The 12,959-nt window shown below is 63.7% G+C and overlaps 2 protein-coding genes across 13 annotated transcripts in view; one reads left to right on the top strand and one right to left on the bottom strand.

The window, feature by feature from the left end:
* The window catches only part of APBA2 (amyloid beta precursor protein binding family A member 2), a 38,039-nt gene extending 34,786 nt beyond the window's left edge, over nucleotides 1-3,253 (top strand). For all 5 annotated transcript variants that reach the window (XM_036355630.1, XM_036355628.1, XM_036355631.1 and 2 more), the window contains 4 exons: nucleotides 6-218; nucleotides 1,098-1,217; nucleotides 2,134-2,274; nucleotides 2,421-3,253. In XM_036355630.1, coding sequence (XP_036211523.1) covers nucleotides 6-218; nucleotides 1,098-1,217; nucleotides 2,134-2,274; nucleotides 2,421-2,492 — 546 coding nt within the window. In that variant the 3' untranslated portion in view covers nucleotides 2,493-3,253. The remainder of the gene's footprint in view (nucleotides 1-5; nucleotides 219-1,097; nucleotides 1,218-2,133; nucleotides 2,275-2,420) is intronic.
* The window catches only part of FAM189A1 (family with sequence similarity 189 member A1), a 51,180-nt gene that overhangs the window by 746 nt on the left and 37,475 nt on the right, over nucleotides 1-12,959 (bottom strand). For 2 of the 8 annotated variants that reach the window (XM_036355634.1, XM_036355640.1), the window contains 10 exons: nucleotides 11,360-11,494; nucleotides 10,564-10,671; nucleotides 9,672-9,832; nucleotides 8,806-8,941; nucleotides 8,042-8,117; nucleotides 7,751-7,960; nucleotides 5,653-7,042; nucleotides 3,538-3,606; nucleotides 2,019-2,764; nucleotides 1,074-1,695 (listed from right to left, as the gene is read on the bottom strand). In XM_036355634.1, the coding sequence (XP_036211527.1) occupies nucleotides 6,765-7,042; nucleotides 7,751-7,960; nucleotides 8,042-8,117; nucleotides 8,806-8,941; nucleotides 9,672-9,832; nucleotides 10,564-10,671; nucleotides 11,360-11,494 (1,104 nt within the window). In that variant the 3' untranslated portion in view covers nucleotides 1,074-1,695; nucleotides 2,019-2,764; nucleotides 3,538-3,606; nucleotides 5,653-6,764. The other 6 variants (XM_036355635.1, XM_036355641.1, XM_036355637.1 and 3 more) reach the window with 6 other exon arrangements.

Here is a 12,959-nt window from a genome sequence, read left to right as displayed (position 1 = left end):
CGCAGCTGCAGCTGGAGAAGCACAAGGGCGAGATCCTGGGCGTGGTGGTGGTGGAGTCGGGCTGGGGCTCCATCCTGCCCACCGTGATCCTGGCCAACATGCTCAACGGGGGCCCCGCCGCCCGCTCGGGGAAGCTGAGCATCGGGGACCAGATCATGTCCATCGACGGCACCAGCCTGGTGGGGCTGCCCCTCGCCACCTGCCAGGGCATCATCAAGGTACGCACAGGCCTGGGCTCCCGCCGCCTCCCTGTGCTCCAGGCGTGGGGTCCAGAGACCCCCCCGAGGCGGTGCCTCCGCTGAAGCCAGAGAGGCCCGAGATGTAGGCGACCAACCGTCCTGGTTTGCCTGGCCACCGGGAGGCAGGCCTCGGTAAGAGGGTGGGCCTGCTGCTTGCAGCTGAGGCCCCAGAGGGGTCAGGCGGAGGGTCTCTCAGGGACCCCGGGCAGCGGCCCCGCTGTGGTCTGTCCCCGCCCACCGTGGTTGTGCAGGACATCTCTCCCCCTCGTCAGCCTGACCCCAGGAGCTGGCCCAGGAGAGTGTCTACCTGGTGGGTGACCTCACGGACAGATGAGGGACGACAGGCCTCAGGCAGTGGTGCCCAAGGCCTGGGCGGCGTGGAGCCTCCCGCCGGGGGCTGTGGGTGCTGGGCCACCAGCTCTGAAGGGTGGCGCCTGGTAACGAAGGGCTGAGGACTGGCTGAGGAGCCGTGGGGAGGCTTGGCCGCCCTCCCAGATCCTGGGCGCTTGCCGAGCCTCGTTCTCTGGGGCCCGAGCTGCCTTGGCTCCAGGCGGCCCGTGTCGGGTGGACACTGGCAGATGCCCACGGAGCCAGGTGCTCCTGTCCCCAGGTCCTCCCCACAGGAAGGCGCCCGGCTCTGCCCAGTGACCGGGGCCGGCGGGTGGCTGTGCCCAGGGCCACAGAGCCTGGCATCTGGCTCTGCCCGGAGCAGAGGGCAGCTCAGGGCACGGGGCCACAGCCCACTCTGCACCGGGGTTCCCTGCACACGGGTCAGGGTGGGTGATGCCTTCACCCCTCACAGAGGGACACGGGCTCCTGCTCGGCCGTGCTCACCTGACTCCTGTCCCGGCTCCGCAGGGTCTGAAGAACCAGACGCAAGTGAAGCTCAACATCGTCAGCTGCCCGCCCGTCACCACGGTCCTCATCAAGCGGCCAGACCTCAAGTACCAGCTGGGCTTCAGCGTGCAGAACGGGATTGTGAGTCCGCTCCCCGGGCCACGCTAGGGTCTGGGCACAGGTCTGCCAGGGACACAGCCAGGCCGGGAGGGAGGCAGGGCCCTTGGGGCCCCGCAGCGTCAGACTCACTTCCACCCACAGCGAGCTGCCCGGAGGGAGCTGGTCTGCCCCCAACTCTGGGCCCGTCTGTCAGGCCCGAGCTCTCCAGCCCAGGCTCCTGTCTCTGCCTGCGTGGGGCCGTGTGCGTGTCCTTGGTCAGGGGAACCTCCTAGAAAGGCAGAGAGGACTCCCCGCGGCGGGTCCCCTTTCTCAGGGCGAGGTCACTCTCCAGGCTCCAGCTGAAGTGGCGGCATTGTGGGCCGTCGGGGGTCGGTCTGTTGCTGGGCCCACGCCGTCAGTAACCAGGCCACGGGCGTGCACGCGAGGCCCTGATGGCCGGCGGGCTCTCCTCGCTGGGACGCCGTGCCCACTGACTCGGTGTGCCACGCAGCCAGGTTCCCTGGAAAAGTTTGTCGACATCGGCGTTAGTCTTGCTCAAGTGCCTGTTCCATTTTCAGCTTCATTACACCCACAGCACAGGCGTCGTTGGCAGACAGGCCCTGGATGACCCAGTTGTCGTTTTTTCTAAAAGGGTCCCTCCTCTCTTCCCACACCACCACCCACCAAGGGACAAAGTCTCCAGCTGGGAGATGCCGCCTTCCTCTGAGAGGGGCAGCCTGCCCCCCAAACTCCAGCTGGGGTAGGAGAAGCGGCTGTGACAGGCGGGAGTCCCTTCTGGGGTTCCCTGCCCTTAGGTGTGAGAATCCCTAAAAAGACAAAAACCTTAGAGAGACGGTAGCCACTGGGCAGTGCCTGCAGGTGGAGTCCTTTCCCGTCTTGGGGGCAGGAGCGCCGGGTGGTGTGGTGGGACCGCGTGCTGACGACCGTGTCTGCTCAGATCTGCAGCCTCATGCGGGGCGGCATCGCCGAGCGAGGGGGTGTCCGCGTCGGCCACCGCATCATCGAGATCAACGGGCAGAGCGTGGTGGCCACGGCCCACGAGAAGATCGTGCAGGCTCTGTCCAACTCGGTCGGGGAGGTGAGGCCCGAGGCCCCGGGCGAGTCCCTCCCGTCTGTCCCGCCTGCTCAGCCTGCGCGGGAGGGGCAGCACCAGACCTGGGAGGGGGCACGTCCGCTGGCAGCGGGAGGGGAGGAGGGAGGCCTCAGCCCCTCTCTCGTTGGCAGATCCATATGAAGACCATGCCCGCCGCCATGTTCCGGCTCCTCACGGGCCAGGAGACCCCGCTGTACATCTAGGAGCCGAGGCCGGACCCCACGCTCCCCCGACGAGAGGGTCTGTCTTCCTCCAAGGAGAGCAGGGGGCAGTCGCGGGGCAGTCAGTGTGTGTGCATCGAGCTGTCCTCGTGGCGGCGGACGAGGTGTGTGTACCTGTGCTGTGCAGTCTGTCCTCCGAACCCCAGCGAGTCCCTGGAGACAGCGAGCTCCTGGGGCGGCAGGGATGGGGTCCTGGGAGGCCCCCGCTCTCAGGACGTCCTTGTGACGTTGGGGAGACACGATTGTCTTGAACTCTGAGGAGGAGCCGTCGCCGAGTTAAAGGACGAGGCCACCACATCCAGCTCCATCCTTAGAAACCCCGCGGGGCTGACTTAACTCCACAGGCCCCTCCTCAGACCCCAGGGTTTCCAGGTGACCCACCTGCTGCCCGTCCTCACCTGTCCACGCTCCTCCCGGGGACAAGGCGGGCAGCCTGGGCATTGCCCCCTCTTTACAATCCCTGTCGATACACACGTGCTTCCCAAACACAGAAACCTCGCCCCCTGCGCCTCCTGGGGGCCAGGCGCCGTCCGGGAGCAGCCCCGGCGGGTGAAGGTGACCCCAGCCTGGCCCCGCCCCCGAGGTCAGTGCTGGCCGACGGCGCGTGTCCGGGAGATACACTGTGATAAGAAGCCTTACCCGCTAACAACTGCGCTCGCATTCCCGTCGGCACGGCGTGCCGTGTGCTGCATGCGCCACGTAGGAAGCCTCGCTGACCCATAATAAACCCGACGTCATCCTCACCGTGTGTGGCTGGTTTGTTAACGGAGGCGCTGGACTTGCACTCACCTCTGCACGCACCGCGGCCGAGGACGGGACCTGGTGCCGCTCGCGTCCCTCCTGGCCTCTCCCCGCCCAGGTCGGCCAGGGGCCCAGCAGGGTCAGCGACGGTGACAGGTCACCTGGCTCACCCCTCTTCCCAATGGGGAGCCAGGCTGCCGACCGAGGAGAGAGGCCACCTGGGGTCCCCCCGGGAGAGGTGCGTGCGTGTGTGGAACGGAGCCGGCCCCCCTCAGCGTCTCCTCACCTGGGGTCCCTGCAGCCTGTCCCGCGGCTCTGCCAGGCTTCTCTCTCCGGGGCCACGGTCCGGTGTCACCTGGCGTGGGGAGGCCCAGCCTGTCAGCCTGGGGACCTTGGACGATGGGACCCACCCAGCTGAGGGGGGGGCTGCTGGGGAGGCCCGCATCCTCGGGGGACGAGGAGGAGCCCACAGGAGTGGAGCTGGAGGGAAGGGACGCCTCCCCGTGGAGCCCAGAACGGGCTGAACAGCACCTGGGGAGGAAACCCACGGCTAACAGTGAGGTGGGCGGGGGGGCACCAAATGATATACCGAAAATCCAAATTCAAGAGCACGTCCAGCCTGGAGCCCCCGGTACACACACACACACACACACACACACACACACACACACAGGAGCCCAAGCTCCGCCCTGGTGCGGGGGAGGGGGGCTGGCCTCACTCCCAGGTCTCAACTGCAGACAGAACCCCCAGGGCCTGGCCCAGGGACCCTGCGACCCCGAGACCCCAGAGACGCTGTGAAGTAAAAGCCCCCTCCAGAGACCAGGCCGGGGGCTGCACTGGAGATGTTGGGGGGCCCCTTGGAAAGCCCTCACCTAGCTGCCTGCACAGGAACTTGGCTGGGGGACTTGTGAAGCCCTCAGCTGAGAAAAACCACATGCAAACGAATGAAACGGGGTTACAGTTTGTCCCCACACACAAACGTTAGTTCAAAATGGATCAAAGATCGACCTGTCAGACCCGAAACCAGTTACATGGAAGAAAACGGACCCGGGGCACAGGGGGCATCTTATGAACTTGACCCAAAGGCCAGGGAAGTGAAGGGAGAAATGAATGAGCGAGCACATCAAACTGAAAAGCTCCTGCAGCAAAGGAGCTGGAGAAACCGGACGGGAGGGGATGTTTGCAAACAGCAGCTCCGACAAAGGGTTACTGTCCAAAATACAGGAATAAGGCGTCCAACTCCACGCCAAACAGCCCAGTCAGAAAGCGCCCTCTCCCAACAGGACAGTCGGGGAGACGCAGATCAAAGCCGCAGAGCTCCCCCTCCCCCCTCCCCCCTGCCAGAGAGGCAGCAGCAGGACAAGCAGCAAGTGGGGGGGAGCTATGGGAGGGGGGCCCTCACTCACTGCTGGTGGGAATGCGATGGTGCAGCCACTAGGGAAAGGGCCTGGCGATTCCTAAGAAATTGAGCACAGAGCTGCCACACGGCCAGCAGCCCCTCCTGGGTATGTGCCCCAAACCCTCCAAACCCTGTATTCACAGAGACACTGCACCCCTACGTCCGCCGCGGCAGCATTCACGGTGGTCAACACGTGGAAACAACCAGTGTCCGCGTTGGAGGACCAGGCACATGTACACAGCAGGACACTACTCAGCCCTAAGCAAGGGGAACAGCGCCATTTGCAACATGGCCGGACCCGAGAACATGCTGAGTGAGCTACGTCCGACAGACAACGCTATTAGCCGTACGGTCTCACTCCTTCGTGGACATAAAACTGAAACTCGGGGACACAGACCGCAGTGCGGTGGCTGCCAGAGGCAAGGGGGGGGGGGTCCTAACATACGGTGACGGGGGAAGATGTGACTTTGGGTGCTGGGCGCACGGCATGGTGCCATAGACGGGCCTTGTAGCCTGGAAACCCTCCCTGAACCCCATGTGGTCACCCTCTCGGCCACGTGTGAGCTGCTCACCACAGGAGGGCCAGGACCGGGAAGTCTGTCTGGACCCCAGGGTCATAAAGGCGTGGAAACTGCCCTAAAACGCTGATCACTTACCTGCACTCCGGCCGCACTCCAGGCCGCCCGCTCAGGCCCAGCCCCGCGGTGACGGCACGTGAGGAGGCACGCCAGCTCCCGGGGCTGCCATCGTCGCCCCGCGTCCCCGGCTCGGTGCTTGCAGCCCTTCCCTCCGCACATCTCATCCCCCAGCCCCTTTCCTTAAATAACCCCATGTTTCCTCATCCACCGTTGGACGGCGGGTTAGCCCGTCCGCCCACACCACCACGTTACTAACCTTGTCCTATGAGCCTATGCCAGTCCCCCCGACATTTAATTTTTAAAGAGAGAGAGCCTAGAGAGCAGGTCCCCGCTTCCCAGTCTGCGCCAAGCGCTCTCTCCTCACCTCAGTGTCCCTGGGGGTCCTGCCGTCCCAGAGGCGGGCGGGAACCTGCGGCTCTCAGTGGCGGGAGGCAGCGGCCAGTCGATCCCAGCGGCCACAGCTGACCGTCACACGGCTCCTTCCCCGACCTGTTCCTGGGCTGGACACCCGGCTCCCCTCCTCACATCGGCCGCCGTGACCACAGAGCAGAGGGCCCATCCAGTCCTCCCCACGCCGGGCCCGGGGGCTGTCGCGGCCTCGGCCAGTGCAGGGGCCTCGGTGGCCGTTCAGGTGCTGGTGGCTGCGCTGTGGGTCCAGGTGTTGCCACGCTGCAGAGGTGCCCCAGGGCCCACGTGGGGACGTGGCCAAGCACAAGGTGCCAGCTGCTGGCTGCTCCTGCAGACGCCCCACAGGGGGGTGTTTTGCACAGAAATGGCTGACAGCCTGGGTCCTCCCAACGCCGACGGGGCTGCCACCGCCTGGCGGGGCCAGCAGAGACCTGCTTTCTCGGGAGAACACGGATCTGGGGTCACGGACCTCTCCCCCAGACCTCCACCCTCGAGGCCAGTCCAGGGGGGAGGCAGATCCAAGAAAACGGGAAGCAGCGGCTTGTCCCAAGGGCTCCTGTGACGGATCCAACCACAGTGTCTGCTCCGCAGTCCTCGCACCAGGTAGGGGCGGTGGAGAGCGCCGGGCGGGGCCCCCACGGGGGGAGGGCTGAGAGAGGGGGCGCTCCACAAAGCCCCTTCCACGCCTGTCCCCCTTCGTACATGTTGGCACGGTTCCCTCAGCCCCGCGGGCAGAGCGGGGCCCAGGACAGGAGAAAGCAGCCTCAGCCTCCGTGCCCCCTCTGTCCACGTCGGGAACCAAATCGGGGAGAATCCTGGGCTGGAAACACTTCGCATCTTCATTACCCGACAGTCGCCTGCCCCTGGCTTCTTGTGCGGCTGGTCAGTCCTTGGTGTGACTGGGCTGGGCAGGACGTGTGTCCCCCAAAGATACGATGGACCGGCTCTCCCGGGGGAGGGGCCAGCGGCCACCTCCAGGTTCTCCGGGCCGCCTCTCCCCACAGGCACGGCTCCCCCACAGGCCCCTGTGACGCCAGCCTGTCCGTGTCCACGCCCACAGCTGGTGGCTCACACCTGGTCCAGCACGGCCGCACTGAAGATGGCCCCATCCATGGGGCGCTCCGCAGGGGAGAGGGGGCGGCTGGAGCGCCCCAGAAACTTAGCCATCAGGCCCCCGGTGCCCGCGTGGGCCTCGCTGTCCACGACGGAGCGTGGCCGCTGTTTGGCAACGGCCGGTGAGGCCTCGGGCTCTGGGCGCCCCGGCGGTTCCCAGGTGTCAGGGTGCCCGGGTGGGGACGGCTGGTGTCGGCGGGCACAGGCAGCCATGGCGGAGCGAGACCGGGAGACTGAAAGCCAAGGGGAAAGATGGCGTGTGAAAACAGGCCAAACCACAGCACCGAGGGCGGCTGCCCGTGCACCTCGGAAAAGCCGACACGCAGGGACCCGTGTTCCGCCGGGAGCTCTGGGTCCTGGGGTGGCGGCTGGGCGTGGCCCCGCTTCCTGGTCCCTCCTGGCCCCTCAGCTCCAAGCGAAGGTGGCACTGACCCAGCGGGGCCGAGGGGCTGCGGACGGCACAAGCCACGCGGCCAGGAGAAGGGCCGCAGGCAGACGCCCCTTCTGTCCCTCAGCTGGAACAGCGCCCTGGGCAGCCCTGGGAGGGGAGGACAGAGTCCGAATCTGAGCAACAAGATCCCAGGCGGACGCTGGCAGGGGGAGTGCACAGCCCGGGCCAGGCCCGGAGGGAGACCGCAAGGCTCACGGTCAAAGCCTGGCGCTTGGCACTTCGGCCCAGAGGCTGTGCTGGGGCCTGGCCGGCCGACCCGGTGGCTCTCATCACCCCAGACTCCCCCCCACCCCCCACCCCCCGTCCCGGCAGAGTGGAGCGGAGCAGAGCAGAGCAGTGGGCCTGCAGGCGCCACAGCCGGGGCCTCAGACTCCCTTGGGGACCGAACATCAGACCCCGTGTCACTGTGGCCGGGCAGGGCTCCCAGGGCCCCCGAGGCATTCAGACCGCAGCCAGCAGGTGGGGCCGCAGGCGGGGGGGGCAGTCGTACCTGCTGCCCCGGACGAGCACGCGGTGGGGTCGCTGGTGGAGCGGGCCAGGCGGCCAGGGCCCGGAGGTGTCCGTGTGCCCAGGCCGGGGCCCCCGGGGGATGTGAGGCCGGGGTGCCGGGCTGGCGGCGGGGCTCCTGCGGGGCCATCGGGGGACAGGTGGCTGGGGCCCAGAGCGGTGGCACCCTGGGAGCCTGGGCGGCTGGTGCTCTCTGAAACCAGTAAACACGTATTAAAAAAAAAGAAAAAGGAGAGGATAAACATCTTCTCTCCAATCCGACGGGTGAGGTTACCTTGTGCGCAGAAGCCGGCAGAGGCGTCCGGGTCCCGGGAGCTGGTCTGGGCCCCCTGCTGGTCTGTGCGCGGGACCTACAGCCAGAAACAGGCAGCGAGGGGCCGGTCAGGAGGGCGACTCGGAACCCACCATCTCGTAGGAAACGCTGGGAGGCGGGCACTAATGTTCCCCCCGAAAGTCCGGGGGTGTGAGGTGGAGGACGCCCTGGCCAAACTCAAGGCCGTTTCTCTGTGACTTTTGATGTCTCTTTCTCTCTCTCCCTTCCTCTCTGAGATCAATACAAAAATATTTTTAAAAATATATAAAGGCGCCCTGGCCGGTGCAGCTCAGTGGATAGAGCATCAGCCTGTGGACTGAAGGGTCCAGGGTTCTATTCCCATCAGGGCACACACCCGGGTTGTGGACTAGATCCCCAGTGTGGGGTGCACAGAAGGCAGCCGATCAATGCTTCTCTGTCATCATTGATGTTTCCATCTCCCTCTCCCTCTCCCCTCCTCTCTCTGAAATACACACACACACACACACACACACACACAGGCAGTGGAACTGGGGGAGAAAAACGTATTTGTTAGGCTCAGACACGCCTGAGGGGCCGGGGGAAGAGGCACAGACACTGGGTGGGTCCCAGGTTCTGCCCTCTGGCCTGCCGCCTGCTCCCCACCACGGCTGGTGACACCGCATCCCACCGTCTCGTGGAAGGCTCAGACAGGGACGTGCGGGCAGCAGGCCGTGTGCAGGGAGCCGTTTCCGGGCGGGTCTCACCTGGCTGGGCGGGGCCGGGCCCACCACGGCCTCGTAGGGCGGGGGCAGCTCCGCGGGGTAGAGCAGGCCGGGGCTGTTGATGGCCGCGTCGTACAAGGTGCCGAATGGAGCGGGAGCCAAGTCCAGGCGGAGGCCCCTGAGGCAAACATCGCCTGTCACCCCCGGGGAGGACCCCAAAGGCTGACATTGCATTTGTCAGCTCCCCTGGTGGACACTCATCGTGTTTGTGAAGTAAAAGCCTAATTCGCTCTGCAGTTTTAGCTTTTCTGGAAAGATAACTCCATTTCCAATAAACTCAATGGCTCTGTCCATTAAAAGTAAAATTAAAGCCCGGCCGGCTGGCTCAGTGGTTGAGCGTTGACCTATGAACCAGAAGGTCACGGTTCAGATTCCCGGTCAGGGCACGTGCCCGGGTTGTGGGCTCCGTCCCCAGTGTGGGGTGTGCGGGAGGCAGCCGATCCATGATTCTCTCTCATCATGGATGTTCCTATCTCTCCCTCTCTTTTCCTCTCTCTCTGAAAAAGTATTTTAAAAGATTAAAATTAAAATGCTCCCCAGCTGACTCCATCTTTAATCTCTTTAATCAGCATCACATGTTCTACCAAGGCCCCCCAGCAGCGGCTCTGGCTTTCCTGGGTTTGGTTCTGTGTCCTGGAGAGACACCCAGAGAAACTTCTCGCTCTGAGTCACTTCCCTCCGCTGCTCACGCTCTGTTCTCTGACCAACCGGCTCTATGGCCTGCGCCCCCCCGCCCCCTCCACAGCTTCTCTGCTGAAGATGGGCACGGCCTCTGCCGCGTGCATCTGCCCGATCGCTCCCCGTCTCCCTGGCGTCAGCCCGTCCCCAGGCACCGCGGACACACCCACCTGTGGGCCTCGGCCGGGGGCGTGCAGGTGTACTCGGGAGGGTAGTAGGGGGGAGGCGGCAGAGGGGGGACGAACTCCTCGAAGTCCAGCGTCTGGTGGAGGACGGTGCCGTGCGGGGTCACGCAGGCAGGGCTGGAGGAATGCGCCCTGTGTGGAAGGAACTGGAAACAGAGAGGTGCACCGTGACTGGGACGCCGTGTGTGGCCCGTGTCCAGCTGACCTAACTGCACGTGAGCTTCAGTTTGGGGCTTACGTCATTTAAACTGTTGGGCCTTGCCGGCTAAACACACATTCGACTATATTTATTTTTAGATTTTAAAATTGATTTTTAGAGCGAGGAAGGGAGGGAGAAGGCGAGCCACATCTATTGGTTGCCTCCCCCACACACTCACCGGGACTGGGGAACGAACCCACCACCCTCTGGTGTGTGGCCGATGCTCTGACCACTGGGCTACACCAGCAGGGCTGTAACCAGCTTTTCATTCCTCAGACGCCCACCAGTCCTGGTCTGTCTGATAGAGACGCAGCGCCCGCCACCCAGACGCACTTCAGTTGACCCCAGGCCTCATGAAGGTCCCTGTGGGTCCCAGGAGAGCTGGGCACAGTGGCGCTGGGCCGGGCCTGGTGACCTGGCGGTGAAGATGCTGGTGACCCTGCTGGTGCTGGTGCCAGGGGTGGCGTTGCGTCTCCCCCTGACCCCTCACCAGCCCAGAGACCAGGCCACGGCCCTAGTTACACAGCCCTTCCTGCAGGGCCCTGCGTTACAAAGCATCTGGCCGGAGCCCGGCCGGCGTGGCCCAGTGGCTGAGCATCCACCTCGGAACCAGGAGAATGTCCACTCTCCCACGTCTGACGGTCCCCACCGGCCGGAGGAGGGGCTGGGGCCACTCACCAGGTGCAGGATGTCGGTGGAGACCATCTGCATGCAGCACATGGCGGTGGCCAGGGCGCACACGATGGTGGAGAGGACGTTGAGGGCGCACACGCTGAAGAGCAGGTCCTGCGAGGAGACGCGGAGGAGGTCAGCTCCCCGGGCAGCCTGGGCAGGCCCTGCGCACGCCTTCAACCCCAGGACCAGCCTGCCAACCGCCTCTGCCTCACGGACGCTTTCTCCTGTGATGTTTTATTTTCATAATCAACACTGGCCTTGCCCGGCTGGTGTGGCTCAGTGCTGAGCGTCAATCTATGAACCAAGAGGTTGCTGGTTCGATTCCCGGTCAGGGCACAGGCCCGGGTTAGGGGCTGGATCCCCAGTGTGGGGCGTGCAGGAGGCAGCCGATCCATGGTTCTCTCTCATTATTGATGCTTCTCTCTCCCCCTCTCCCTTCTTCTCTGAAGTCAGTAAAAAAAAATTTATTTTTTTAAAAAAGGGAACGTCAGCAGCCTTCTGTTCCCTGACGGCGGGACAGCAAACACATTAGGAAGCAGGAGTCTGAAATTCATCAAGACTTTCCATCCATTCCCACCCTCCACATCCGTCCGAGGCAGGAAAGGGAAAGGGACAAAGGGGCCCGAGAAGAAGGTGGCACCTTCCAGGGGAATCTCTGACCCTTGGAAATAAGTCCCCGAGAGAGTCCCTCTGGCAGCTACCTGACCTCGGGGCGACGCGCACTGAGAGGCACGCACGGAGGAAACCGCCCGAACCCCGTGTGCACGGATGGGAGCAGGGCAGGCTCCCCGGGCGTCACCTTGAGGGTCAGCCGCACGGCGTTGCAGTCCTCGCGCAGCGGGTTCAGCTTCAGCGTCTCCCCGAGGTTGCTGCAGCCGGCCGCCCGGTGCTGCGTCTCACAGCAGATGCACACCTCCACGCTGTCAAACTTAATCTAGAGGGACAGGCACCGCGCCATGAGCACCGGCCGGCCTGGCGGGCGCACCGCACACACAGGCACACACACATGTCAACACCTCGGTCCAAGCATCCCGGTTTAGCCTCAGTCACGAAGCCCAAAACGATTATTTTGTTTTGTTGGCACAAGCCACGGAAAACCCCAGGAGGAGTTGCTTCAAATTGATGTTTCTCTCTCTCTCCCGCTCCCTTCCTCTCTGAAACCGCAAATACTTATTTTAAAGTGACCTGCATCCACGCTAAGACGTTTTAACAACCAGGAAGGAATGCTTGTACGTGGTCCTGCCTGGGCCTGGGGAGAACTGATCAATGTAACGGCAGCACAGCCCCTCGGGGACGAGGGCGGGAGCCTGGGTTTGGCTGCGAGGCAGTTTGTCACGCCAATAACCCTCCAGTGACCCCAGGACAGACACGGACATGCATCCTCAGCGTCTCCCTGAATGGGTGACTGGTTCTAAGAAAGTCCCCGGGGGCTCCTGATGAGCTCTCTGTCCCCGACCTCCTGCCTGCGGGGCTGACGGGCTTACTGCCGGAGCGGCCCTGGGGGTCAGGTCGCCGACGCAGCAGAGCTGTGCAGATGGGGTCGCTGTGATTCCTCCTGACTCTGGAGCACTGAGCGGCTGGTCTGCCCCTCTCAGGTACGGCCTATCGCCTGTGGAAAGGGCTGATACCACAGAAAGACGGGGTGCCCCCGCGGGCCGCCTGCGAATCTCGGGGGCAATGAACCGGCCGAGACACATAGAAACCAAAGCATGAGGGACAGAATCGGACCCACTCACTCATGGGGCGACCATCGCTCACGGGGTGACCTGGGTCAAGCCACAGAACCGCCCTGAGCTGCGGGGTCCTGGGGTCGGGGTGCACAGCAGATGAGGTTAAGGGGGTCAACATTCCAAGTGGTTAAGTTGCTGGTGGTATTTTTAAAAATATTTTCATTGATTTTGAGAGAGAGATGAAGGGAGGCAGAGAAACATCAATGTGAGAGACTGGAACATGAATTGGCTGCCCCCTGCGCGCCCCCTGCTAGGGATTCAACCTGCACCCCGGGCATGTGCCCTGGCCAGGAATCGAACCAGCAACCTTCTGGTGCCTGCGATAAAGCCCAGCACACTAAGCCACACCAGCCAGGGAAGGTTTTTTTGTTTTTTTAATAAATATCTCTCCCTTGATCTCAGAGAGGAAGGGAGAGGGAGAGACAGAAACATCAGTGATGAGAGGGAATCACTGATGGGCTGCCCCCGACACACACACTGAGGATCGAGCCAGCAACCCGGGCACACGCCCCCACCAGGAATCAAACCATGACCTCCGGGTTCATAGGCCAACGCTCAACCACTGAGCCATGTGGCCAGGCCAAAAACATATTTTTTAAAAAGCTACATCTTCTGGCAATCACGGGAGCTGGGAAGGAGACGAGACAATGACAGACGCGCCCCAAAGGG

The sequence above is a fragment of the Myotis myotis genome, unplaced genomic scaffold (genome assembly GCF_014108235.1).
Source record: "Myotis myotis isolate mMyoMyo1 unplaced genomic scaffold, mMyoMyo1.p scaffold_m19_p_23, whole genome shotgun sequence".
NCBI lineage: Eukaryota > Metazoa > Chordata > Mammalia > Chiroptera > Vespertilionidae > Myotis > Myotis myotis.
The sequence above is the reverse complement of the archived record's forward strand: the minus strand, read 5'-3'. Positions and strand labels throughout refer to the sequence as shown.